This window comes from Lynx canadensis, chromosome C1 (assembly GCF_007474595.2).
Source record: "Lynx canadensis isolate LIC74 chromosome C1, mLynCan4.pri.v2, whole genome shotgun sequence".
Classification (NCBI taxonomy): Eukaryota; Metazoa; Chordata; class Mammalia; order Carnivora; family Felidae; genus Lynx; species Lynx canadensis.
In genome coordinates this window covers 71,327,591-71,340,910 of record NC_044310.1, presented here as the reverse complement: position 1 = coordinate 71,340,910, position 13,320 = coordinate 71,327,591, and the positions used below count along the sequence as shown (strand labels likewise).

Here is a 13,320-nt window from a genome sequence, read left to right as displayed (position 1 = left end):
TAAGTCTTCCCTCCATTCATGCTGCTCAGAGTCTGAGGGAGCAGAGACCGGCAGACGTCTGGTGCACACGCCTAGCCTGTTGCCCGTGGCACATCACCCGCAGTTACCATTGATTGAGTGCATAGTGCTTGCCAGAGTTGTTAGGAGCTTTCTGTATATGACCCAGCCCTTGCCAGAGTCCTATAGGAGAGTTATGAGTACCTCCTGGGTCTCACAACTGATATATGGAACACTGAAACCGAACCAAGTCAAAGAGGAATAGAATAACTTGGATCAGGTTAATAAATTGATGTTAAATGCCCATTATATCATTAGCCACTCGCTGGGAACCTTCACGTCCTTCTCCATCCAGTTACCTGGTTCTGAGAATTCTACTCCTCCTACCCCTGTGTTGACATTCTTGGCCCACTGCTCATGCCCTCTTCATCTATGGTTGGCCCACTTGAAATCACTGCCTCTCCGGCCTCTGCACCTCCCTGGCTCCATTTCCTCCTGCTTCAGCCCTGTCCTGGCCAGTCTAGATCCCAGAGGGGTCTACCTCATTCTCTCTAACCAAAATCAGCCACGTCAAGAGTTGGTAGAAGAGCATTCTACTGGAATGTCAGCCCATGAGGTAGGGAATTTTGTCTGTCTTCCCACAGATATATTCCCGGGGCCAAGAACAGTGCCTGGCATATAGTAAATGCTTAATAAATATCTGCTGAATGATGGGTGAAGTTAATCCTTTCAAGGACAAGGGCTTGAAAGGCAGGGAAGAGTTTGGCATAGAAAAAGAGAAAAATCAGAGCAGCTGGAGAGAGAGAGGGAGACTGGTGCAGACGGGGGTGTAGAGATAGGAAGGAGCTAAGTTATGCAGAATCTTGTAGGCCACAGTGTGAAGAGTTTGGATTTTATTCATGGTTGAATGAGTTGTCACCGAATGGTTTAAGCAGAGGATATCATATTTTAATTTCTATTTTAAGATCTCGTGGTCATTCGTTTTTCTAAAGCTGTCATCGCCCTGCTTTAAAAACTCTGGTGTGCACAGAGATAATTCTATGATTCTGCTTACATGAGGTGTCTGGAATAGTCAAATTCATAGAGCCAGAAAGTACAATGGGGGTTGCCGTGGGCTGGAGACAGGAGTGAATGGTGAGTTATTGTTTTAATGGGTACAGAATTTCAGTTTGGGATGATGAAAACATTCTGGAGATAGACGGATGCTCAATGATATGAATGTATCTAATAGCACTGAATTAAACACTTCAAATTTATTAAGATGGTAACTTGTTACTTATATTTTTCCAGAATTAAAAAAAATTAGAAGCCCAAGTTATAAAAATTGACAGCCCAAGTTATAAAACAAGTATTTGTTTGGTAAGTGCCCCATTGCTTACCAAATGAAATTCAAATTCCCTAACATGGCAGAAAAGGCTCTTTGACTGGATCCCAACCTAGCATTCAAGGTATAGCATTCCCTCTTGCACAAATGATTCCACTGTCTCCAGACAAACCCCAGACTCCCATAATTCCAAAGCATTGTTTAGGCTGTTACTTCTGCTGGGAATTGTATTCTCATCCTGGTATTTCAGATGCCTCCTCAACCTGCAAAGTCCTAGCTAACAGTCTGGATTCCCCAACCTCCCCTGTCCTCTTCCCGTGGCTTCTGGATGGGCACTGACATGGGTAATGCTATTAATGTGTCTGCTCCATAACTAGGCAGTGAGTGCCCGGTGGACAGGGACTATGCTATTCATTCATGTCTGACCCAGGGCCTAATGCTGTGCCTGGTGGGCATTATGCTTCTGAGAACTGGTGTAATCTAATCTTCTCATGATACTAAAGTGTGAGCTCAGACTGCATTCCAGCGAGACTGACCTATGGCATCTTTCCATGGTTTAGGAGAAAAACCCTTTATTTCAGAGAAATAGAGTCATGAATGAAGATTATTAGGACTAAGTGAGATATACTTTGGAAAATACCTGGCACAGACCCTGCTATATAGAAAATGTCCAATAAATGTAAGCTCACTTTGGCTATTATAATAAGTGCCAAAAAATGGCAGCCATTATCATTATTATATCCGGTTGTTACTTTTGAATTGAGTGAGTTTTGCACTGTCTTTCCTGCTACATTTTGCTAGCTAACAAAGCAATAAATTTTCTTAGTAAATCTCTAACACTTAGCATGGTTTCTTCCATATGGTGTAGGTGTTCAATAAATATTTGCAGGTTGATCAATAAATCATTAGTAAAGAAGGTCATGCTGAATTTTATAGATTTTTTTCACATTTGTCAGAAACATTTTAAATATGAATTTATGAAGCATGAAGATTTTAAAAATTCAGTGCAAATAAGTATATTAAAATATGAAAATGTTATAGATATTGTAAGCCTTCATAAAGCAAATGTACAATAGAGGTTATAATGAAACAGAGTAGACAAGTGGTTGCCAGGGTCTGGGGGGTGGGAGAAACAGGAAGAGGTTGGTAAAAGGGTACAAACTTCCAGCTGTAAGGTTAGTGAGTTCTGAGGATATAAGGTAAAACATGGTGACCACAGTATAACACTGTATTATATAATTGAAATCTGCTAAGAGAATATAACTTAAATGTCATCACACACACACACACACGCACACACACACACAGGCACAAAGATAAATATGTGAGGTGATGGATATGTTAATTAACTAGATGGGGAGGGAAGGCTTTCACAATGTATATGTACATCAAATCACTATGATGTACACTTTAAATATCTTACAATTTCATGTCAGTTATGCCTCAATAAAACTGAAATTAAGGCTATAAGAACATATATACACACATACACACATATATATACATATATACATATATATACATATATACAAATATACATATATATAACATACAAATATACATATATATAACATGTATAAATAAGAGAGCAGATAATTCTAACTCACCTCTGTTCCAACAAAGAACTTTGTGCAGAAGTCCTCTATAGGCTTGAGATTGTTGGCCAACGCACCTTCCAGATTGTGGTATGGGTTCATCTCTCCTGCCTTCACTACTTTGCTCTGGGCTAATATTTTATCTTTCAGAGGAGTATGAATAGAAGGAGCACATATTTACAGTGAAAGACCTTTTAAAATATAGTTAGTTTATATTTTATGCCCCTTGCCACACACATCTGCCCCATTCTCTCCCCAGTGTGGCGGGCATAAGTATGAGCATCTTTAGATTTCTAATTTAGCAGTGGAACGTGTCTTTCAAACCAAAGCATATGCAGGAACCCTTACATGTGAAATCTGTCAAAACCTGCATTGCTGTGATTAAAGGGTTTCCTGGTGGGAAGGAGGAGACCCCTCCACCTACTTTCAGGGGCTCTAAAAAGTTCCACAGCACCCAGTTTAAAAAACAGTTCTACATTATTTATATCATTTCAGAATAATTTACAGTAAAAATTGGACATAAAATATATCCTCTGGATTACATTACTTTTGATACTCTCAGTAAAACTCTCTACTGAGAAACTCATGTCATTTTTATTCATTTGGCGTTGTATGGAATTTTTTCAAATAACTCATGATTAGACTTTTAAGTATCAAAAATGATCTAACTTCAAAAAATAAATCCATCTAAATGTATTACTTGTTTTCACAAGCACAGCACATGCATGGAACATAATTTAAAGTTTTCTGGTTAGCTCATGTTTATTACTTAAGAACACCAGGGATTGTACCGCATTATCGCTGTAACTACACATGCAAACAGAGCATAGTTAATCTGGAGGCTAGGGGCGCCTGGGTGGCTTGGTCGGTTAAGCGTCCGACTTGGCTCAGGTCATGATCTCACGGTCCGTGAGTTCGAACCCCGTGTAGGGCTCTGTGCTGACAGCTCAGAGCCTGGAGCCTGTTTCAGATTCTGTGTCTCCCTCTCTCTCTGCCCCTCCCCTGTTCATGCTCTGTCTCTCTCTCTCTCAAAAATAAATAAACGTTAAAAAAAATTTAAAAAAAAATCTGGAGGCTAAAATTCCAACACCATCTGGGCCTTCTTTCTTTTTAAAACAAAAGTCTTTTTAAAAAAACAAAGATGTATGGGGCGCCTGGGTGGCGCAGTCGGTTAAGCGTCCGACTTCAGCCAGGTCACGATCTCGCGGTCCGGGAGTTCGAGCCCCGCGTCGGGCTCTGGGCTGATGGCTCAGATCCTGGAGCTTGTTTCCGATTCTGTGTCTCCCTCTCTCTCTGCCCCTCCCCCGTTCATGCTCTGTCTCTCTCTGTCCCAAAAATAAATAAACGTTGAAAAAAAAAATTAAAAAAAAAAAAACAAAAAAACAAAAAAACAAAGATGTCATCTTGTTTTAAAACAAAAGTCTTTTTATGAGCTAAAATTAATAAATGTTATTTACCAAAGCTTTGGAAAATAGAGGAAAGCATGAGGAAAATAAGAAAAACCATCCAGGGGCGCCTGGGTGGCGCAGTCGGTTAAGCGTCCGACTTCAGCCAGGTCACGATCTCGCGGTCCGCGAGTTCGAGCCCCGCGTCGGGCTCTGGGCTGATGGCTCAGAGCCTGGAGCCTGTTTCCGATTCTGTGTCTCCCTCTCTCTCTGCCCCTCCCCCGTTCATGCTCTGTCTCTCTCTGTCCCAAAAATAAATAAACGTTGAAAAAAAAAAAAAAAAAAAAGAAAAACCATCCATTATCATATTTTCCAGAGATAACCACCATTAAAATGTCTCCCTACAATTACATTTCTGTGAATATATATATTCTGTGAATATATAAAGGATTTTCTTTTAATTGGGCATTTTAGCTTTTATCCTGTTTTTCTATTCTCTTAAAGATATTATCTTGGGCATATTCCCAGGTCACTTATTAGTTTTTTTAAAATGTGACATTAAATTTCTAGGAGAGGTGGTAGAGAAATATATCCTCATCCAACCCTACTCCCCACATCTTAATACATCATCATCTAGATTATATCAACCATGGGAATACTAACAAATGAACATAAGAACCAACCAACAAACATATAAATGAAAACTAAAATAGAAGAAAACCTCAGCTACACTAAAAATATATATAACATTAAAAAAACCTATGACATAATTCTGGACAAAAGTGAGAAACAATTATGATTTTGTTGGTACAATCAACCAGTGCTTCCTTTGTTAGGGATCTACATGCTTTGGGCAGTCTCCCTTCCCAAAAGATAAGACATCAAAAACAAGTAACAATGTAAGCCAAACATGAAACCAGACTTGTAAATAGCTGTATTACAAAGTGCCAATCAACATGTCAAGAAATAACTAGGTACACTTAATCACATTGTTCTTACTAAAAGATATTATTCATATACATTTAACATGAGGAAAAAGGCATTTTGTATCCATTTAATGTATAAAATTAAAATCATTAAAATATTTCAAATTCATCACTCTCATTTCAATGTCTGTTTTTCTCTTTCTAAATAATACACATTAATATATTAGTAGAGTAGAACGTGTATATAATTGGTAAGTAAATACATGTTTGTTGGCAACATGTGCTCAAAAATTTTTCTTGATGGGATGCAAGATGGAAAAGTCTGGAGCCCTCTGGTCTAACAAGGAGAGCCTGATCCAGGAGTCACTACCAGTAACACAAAGGAAGAGGCAAAGGTGAGATATGCTATAACGGAAGATCTAATTCTCCTAAGTGAGAGACTGGATGTAGGGACCGGAGGAGAGAGACAGGGATGACTCAAGTTGTGTTCTGGACACATGGACATTGAGGGAGTAGTTTGGGTTTAAGCCCAAGAGATAGCAAGAAGCAAAGTGGGGGATTCTCAGCAGATTAAGAGTAGACCCAGTTACTGAAAGGAGTGAGGAACGTGGAAAGCATACCGCTGAAATTTGAGTTTGAGGCATATCCACGCTGAGAGGGCAGCAGAGAAAGAGGGCAGAGGAGAGAAACTGAAGAAGTATTAGGAAAACCACAAAAACCAAGGCAGGAGCTCTGAGAAAAGGGGCTACGTTGATAGTGTTTAATGTGGTGGGGTTAAAGAGAATGAAGCCAGACAAAAATGTTGTCATCAACTGTGTTTACTCAGACTTGACTGGAATAACTTGCATATTTATTAAAATCAACATCATCCCCGTGGATTTTCCATCCATGGATTTCCATCACCAGGGCCCAGCATAACAGTAGCAGCTAACACTTACTGAATGCTTACTACATGATTACATGCCAGGTACTGAACTGTGTGCTCTACATGCACCATTTCATTCAATTCTCGCAGTAACTCCTAAGGTAGTTAAGAATTAATTCTCCTTCAAGGATGATAAAGTGAGGCTCAGAGAGATTAAGTAGCTTGCCCAGGCCTCATATACAGTGGCTTACATTTATTGTGGGTTGACAAAGAGCTGTTCTTAGAGCTGTATATATATTAACTCATTTTATATTCTCAATACTACATGAAGTCGTTACCTTCATTATTTGCTTCCGTTATCTTCATGTATCTCTTTTCAAATAAGTTTTTTGTTTGTTTGTTTGTTTGTTTTAAAATAAGGCACAGAGAGGTATAGTAATTTGACCTGGTCAAATAATAAATTGTGGCTTTGGGGTTTAAACCCAAACTCCGGAATCTACATCCTTAACCACTATGCCACAGTGCTTAGGAGAATATAACGGACGCTCTGAAGGCAATTACAGAGTAGGAATTCCAAAAACTTTTAGAGCAAAGTCTTCCGCAAGAGAATAAACAAAAAGAACATCTTAAAGTGACTACTCAGAAGGGCAGACTACTAAGGATCTAATATGGCAGGCAAAAGCCAAGTAGCCTACAGCCACTAGGTGGCAACAGAGTACCAGACAATGCTCCTGAGAGTGCTCCCCAGGGTGTGCCAGTGGAATAGCTGAACTTGTGATTCTTGGTGGAAAGGAGGGGGAGGAGAACCAATATAGACAATACACAGAACATGGTCAAGAAGCATATGACCATGTGTATTCTAGTCAATAGGTTCAAGTCTGGCCAGAGTAGGTGGATAGTTGACAGTGTGTCGTAAGGAAATTCAAAATACCATAATGAGATCTCAAGTCAAGTTCTGAGAGCTGGCCATCTACACAAGAGGCCAGTCACAACCCACGGTAACTGCCTTTAGTGATAAGAGGAGTGTGTTAGTAAGATCCATTGAGACTACCAAGTGAAATTTAATTTTCTCCAGGATTTGTGGTACTGCCTGCCAACACAGACTTCTGAATACACGTAAAGAGACACAGCCAATTAAAGTCTCAGCTGAGAATTGAAAAACATGTTTGTCCGTTCCCTTTATGAACTGATTTAGCCAAATTTATCAGGTTAAATAACATTCTAAGAAAGAGAGATATATTTCTCTAAGACATATCCACAAAAAAAAAAAAAAAAAAAAGAAAGAAAGAAAGAAAGAAGAAATATCCACCAAGTGACTTTGTCTGTAAAGAGAACATTCATTTGATGGGGAGTATTTCTGTTTGATGACATTGGGGGCATGCTTCAGGATTTGTTTTAAATAGGTCGTTTCTTAAGTGGATGTAGATATGTATCTATCCCCCCAGAATGTAAGCTCCATGGAAGCAGGGAATTGGCTTTTCCCAGCTATATCCTCAGAGCCTGTCACTTTGCAAAAGTTTAATAAATGTTTTGAATAAACACAGATATAAATATAGAGATAACAGTGTAAAAATTGTTCTTTAAAAAATTAAGGTATTACAATTACTAAATCACAGCCACGTGGAGTTTATACCAGGAATGCAGGGCTAGTTTAACATTCGGATATTAAAATAATTTACCATATTAATAAGCTTAAAAAGAAAAAAAGCATGATCATCTGCAAAAATGCAGAAAAATCTTTTGACAAAATCCAACATTAACTTGTGTATAAAAGGGAACTTCTTTAACCTGATAAAGGCGTCTACAAAAACCCTACAGTTAACATCATACTTACTTGTGAAAGACTAAATGCTTTCTCCCTGAGATCTGGATTAAAACAAGAACGCTCTCCCCTAGAGGTTCTAGCCAGTGTAATCAGGTAAGGAAAAAAAATCATACAAATCAGAAAAGAAGAAGTAAAACTGTCCTTATTTACAGATGACATTATCATCTATATAGCGAAAATCCAAATGATATTATCATCTAGAGAACCTAAATAAATCCTCTACAAATAAGCCATGATAACTAATGTGATTTTAGGAAGACTGCAGGATACAAAATCAATACTCAAACATTAATTGTATTTTTATACACTGGTAATGAACCATCAAAAATTAAAAATTTGAAAGTAATATTTACTAGAACACCAAAAAATGTGAAAGACTTAGAGACACCTATCACAAGAAGCAAAAGCCCTGTACACTGAAAGGTATAAAATATCAGTGAGAAATTAATGACCTAAATAGATGGAGAGATATACTGTACTTATGAGGTAAAAGGCTTTATATGGCAGACACCAAATTCTCATAATACTGATTTACAGTTTTGACACAATTCCAATCAAAGTCAGAGCAGGCTTATCCAAGACAAAAGATACAATATCCACATGGGAAAGAAAAACCTATAATGGTCAAAAACTATTTTGAAAAAGAAAAAAAAAGTTGAAAGCACTAATTTCAAGGCTAATTACAAAGCTACAGTAATCAAGACAATGTGGTATTGGTGTAAAGATAAGTCATACAGATCAATAGAACAAAATAGAGAGTTCAGAAATGGACTCACACATATTAGGACAGGTGATCTTTGACAAAGGTGCAAAAACCATCCAGTGGAGAAAGGACAGTGTCTTCAACAAATGGCACTGGAACACTACACGCAAATGAACTCCAATCCATACTTTGTGCAGAGAAAAAAATTATCTCAATAAAGATCATCAACTTAGTTATAAAACTCCTGGAAAAAAAGTAGCCCAAACTTGGGTTAAATTCAAAACCAAAATCATGACCCACAAAAGAACAAACTGATAAACTGGACTTCCTCAAAATTAAAAACTTCTGCTTTTCTAAACACAGTGTTAAGAGAATAACACTTGGGGCGCCTGGGTGGCGCAGTCGGTTAAGCGTCCGACTTCAGCCAGGTCACGATCTCGCGGTCCGTGAGTTCGAGCCCCGCGTCAGGCTCTGGGCTGATGGCTCAGAGCCTGGAGCCTGTTTCAGATTCTGTGTCTCCCTCTCTCTCTGCCCCTCCCCCGTTCATGCTCTGTCTCTCTCTGTCCCAAAAATAAATAAACGTTCAAAAAAAAAAATTTAAAAAAAAAAAAAAAGAGAATAACACTTAATATTTCACAGACTGGGAGAAAATATTTGCAAATCACATATCTGATAAAAGACTAGTATGCAGAATATATTAAGAGCTCTGAAAACTCTGAAATAAGAAAACAAACAGCACAACTAAAAAATAGATCAAAGATATGGACACTTCACCAAAGAAGATAGGTATACAAATGGAAAAAAAATACATGCAAATATACTCAACATCTTCAGTCATTAGGTAAACGCAAATGAGATATCACCACACATGTTTTAGAATGGTTAAGGTAAAAAGACTAGCCATATCATCTATCCATGAGGATGTGGAAAAACTGGAACTTTCCCTCACTGCTCGTTGGAATGTAAAATGGTGCAACCACTTTGTAAAACACTGTGGCAGTTTCTTAAAAAGTTAAACATACACCTGCCATATTATTTAATCATCCCATTCCTAGGTATTTACCCAAGCAAATAAAATCATATGTCCATACAAAGGCTTGTATATGTATATGTATACGTATACGTATTTGTATATGTATATGTAATAGCCCTACACTGAAAAAGACCCAAATGCCCATCAACAGGTGAATGGATAAACATGTGCAGTATATCCACAGGATGAAATATTACTCTGGAATAAAAGGGAATTAACTATCGATGTATACAACATAGATGAATTCCAAAATCATTATACTGACTGAAAGAAGTCAGACTCCCCCCAAAACGCATGTACTCTTTGAATTACATAAAGTTCTAGAAAATTGCAAACTGATATAGTGAGAGAAAGCAGATCGGTGGTGGTCTGGTAGGTGGAGGTGGGGGAGGTGCTGGAGGGAGGTGTTAAAAAATGCATCTTTATGTGAGTCACCTTTAGGAAGTGATGGATATGTTCATTATCTTGATTATAGTGATGGTTCCATGGATTTTTAATTTGTCAATACATATCAAATTGAATAATTTAACATGTACATTTTATTGTATGTCAGTTATACCTCAATAAACTTGTTAAAAGTGAGTAAGAAAAAAAGCACACTTTAAAAGATACAGTAGGGGCGCCTGGGTGGCGCAGTCGGTTAAGCGTCCGACTTCAGCCAGGTCACGATCTCGCGGTCCGTGAGTTCGAGCCCCGCGTCGGGCTCTGGGCTGATGGCTCGGAGCCTGGAGCCTGTTTCCGATGCTGTGTCTCCCTCTCTCTCTGCCCCTCCCCCGTTCATGCTCTGTCTCTCTCTGTCCCAAAAATAAATAAAAACGTTGAAAAAAAAATTAAAAAAAAAAAAAATAAAAGATACAGTAATGTCCTTACTAGTAGTTGGATAAAAGCAGTAACATCCTCATGATCATCTTTTTTCATTAATTTAAAGAGTAAGGTATTTAATGAGTTACTCTTTACAAGTTACATTAACCTCTCTCAGTTTTGGTTTCCTTAATTATAAAATGGTAATGAAAACTCCCAGTTTGCAGGATTGTCATGATCATTGGCATCTGTTTTACTCATTGTTACACTCCTGGGGCCTGGCATAAAATGAGAATTTTATAAATAACTGTTAAATGAATGAAACCATGTGCAATATTAGCTAGCACAGTACCTGACTCACGGCTGAAATTCAATAAATTATAGCCAATAGCTGAATACAAAGAAGTGGAGAAGAGAACCCAACTTCGATTCCCTCTGGAATCTGGAATTTGGGCCTTTGCAGGCCCAAATACATAAAAACATGAGATGTTTTAATACTGCTTAGAAAATGTCCATAAAAATATAATGATTCCTTTGTTTGTTGGTTGGTTGGTTTTTAGCATGAGGTCTTGAGTTGTATCTATGAAACACACAGCTTCAAAGTGAGTTTTGCCCAAGCTGGGTATTAGATATATATTTTTCTGAGATATTCTATCATTTAACTGAACATTCAACAACTTATAAATGGAAATCCTTTTGATAAGGCAAATATTTGGAAAGTACTTCAGTTTCTAGTGATTCTTGTACATTTCCATTATGCATTGCTCTCAGGGTGGGATATTCATGCATACCTTTATTTTAATAGCTTTGACATTTATATGTGTACCCTTCAATTATTTCAGCAAAGGTGTATAGGTTGAGATAGGTTAAAAAGTCAATTGTTATTTCTCTACTGTGTTTTATGGTGGTGCTGTACAAATATTAATTTTTCTATTATATTCTGATTGGGAATGGTAATTTATTTCTTACATTTCATAACTTACTTTGCTAGACTTGAGATATGTTCCATTTTATACAACTATTCTTTGAGCACATGCATACTTATTAAGACAGTTTTGTAAAAATTTTTTAATGAGTTTTCAAACATATATAAATGTACTCAACAAATGTTTATGAAACTAAGCTGAACTGAATCATGTGAAATCTTTGTGTGTATATAGGCAATTTTAATGTGTTGGCTGTAGTTATTAGAGCCATTATAAAGTTCCATATTGGAGAGTTTGAGTTTCTGTATTCTTTTTACAAATCAGACTATCTTAGCAACCGTCTAACTCACTGTAGACATAAGGAACCACTAATACTCAAACTATTACATGCCTTTTTAAAAATGTTTTTTAATTTATTTATTTTGAGAGAGGGAGGGAGAGAGAGAGAGAGAATGAGCGGGGGAGGGGCAGAGAGAGGGAGGCAGAGAGGATCTTAGCAGGCTCCACACTGTCAGTGCAGAGCCCATCTTGACTTAAACTCACCAACCCAACCCTGAAATCATGACCTGAGCTGAAACGAGGAGTCAGCCACTCAACTGACTGAGCCACCCAGGGACGCCCTCATGCCTTTTTAATAAGCAAAGGCAGTTACCTTGTGCTTTGTAAAGGAGATGGTCCTCACTCAGGCTGACCTTGGTTGGGCAGTGGTCTAAACTTGTTTCACCTTTAGACAGCCTTATCTTTTGGGAGAACATATAAGAAAGATTATTTCTATATATCCTGTGGGTGATTTATTCTTGCTTTTCCCTTCTGCCCCCAGATGGCTGTTTTCCACCTCCCTCCCCTTGTCCCTTTTCCATTCTCTTTCAGATTTCTGGTTGCTTTTCCCCAGGGATAGTGTCTAAACCACAGTTTCTAAAACCTTGTGACCCAAGGGTGCTTGTCCAGGAGCTCCTTTCCAAATCCCAGGCTCGTGTGTTTAATTTCTGAAAATATTGTGTATTCTGTTTCATAATATATCCTTTTTGGTTTTAATATAAAATAAGGGCTTATTCTCCTGTTTCCTAAATCTTTCAGTTAAACGAACCTCCAGAAGGTTGTGTGGGGTCTTTTCATCTGCCTGGCACTGCTGAGTCCATTTGGGGACACACATGCCCCTGAGCTCCAGAAGTGGCCCTGAGTCTGCACCAGAACAGGATATTTTTCCCTCACAGCATCTGCCCCACGTTTCTCCATCATGATGTTTGTCTACATGCTTACAATTACTCAGGTGAGTCTTTGTTTGCACATTTCTTTTAAAACTATTTAGAGTTCAAGTAAATCCTACCACAGAAAATTCCTAACCCTCTCTTTCTAATTTCTAATCCCTAATCCCAGCTACTTCAGGAATATTCTCACCCCTCTGTGCTCTCTCTTCCATTTGGAGCAAATATATAATAATGTAATGTAATGTAATATAATGTAATGTAATGTAATGTAATAATGACACTTGTACAACAAAGGGAAAAAAGTATTAAGTTTGGAATTAGAACTACACATTCTAAAAAAGGAAAGTCATCAATATCGGAAGCTCATTCATACTTTCCATACATATTCCATCCACAGCCATATCTTTCTCAAATTAAAATTGCTTTTCTTCAAACTCTGCTTTTCAAGAAAAGTGCAATTTCTCTTTCAGTTTTGTTTGCTCATGGGTATTAAAATACTGTTTCCTACTAGATGCGAAACATGCATAATTTTGCCTACATTCGGGGCAAAATTAGCATTTCTAGCTAACGGGAGAGCCTACTGATTTACAGAGAACTGCTCATGCACATGAATAGTTATTATACAAATCATTGATAAGTTGCAGCTTGCTAATACATGAACAAATGTCAATCTTGAGTTCACAAAAATTGTGATTTTGGGCTTGACCTAAGCAGGCATCATAATAATCCTCA

The 13,320-nt window shown here is 37.9% G+C and overlaps 1 protein-coding gene across 1 annotated transcript in view; it reads right to left on the bottom strand.

The window, feature by feature from the left end:
• The window catches only part of DNAI3 (dynein axonemal intermediate chain 3), a 78,046-nt gene that overhangs the window by 16,807 nt on the left and 47,919 nt on the right, over positions 1-13,320 (bottom strand). The window contains exons 15-16 of the mRNA XM_032594141.1: positions 12,033-12,120; positions 2,929-3,059 (exon numbers count right to left, since the gene is read on the bottom strand). Of these exons, the coding sequence (XP_032450032.1) occupies positions 2,929-3,059; positions 12,033-12,120 (219 nt within the window). The remainder of the gene's footprint in view (positions 1-2,928; positions 3,060-12,032; positions 12,121-13,320) is intronic.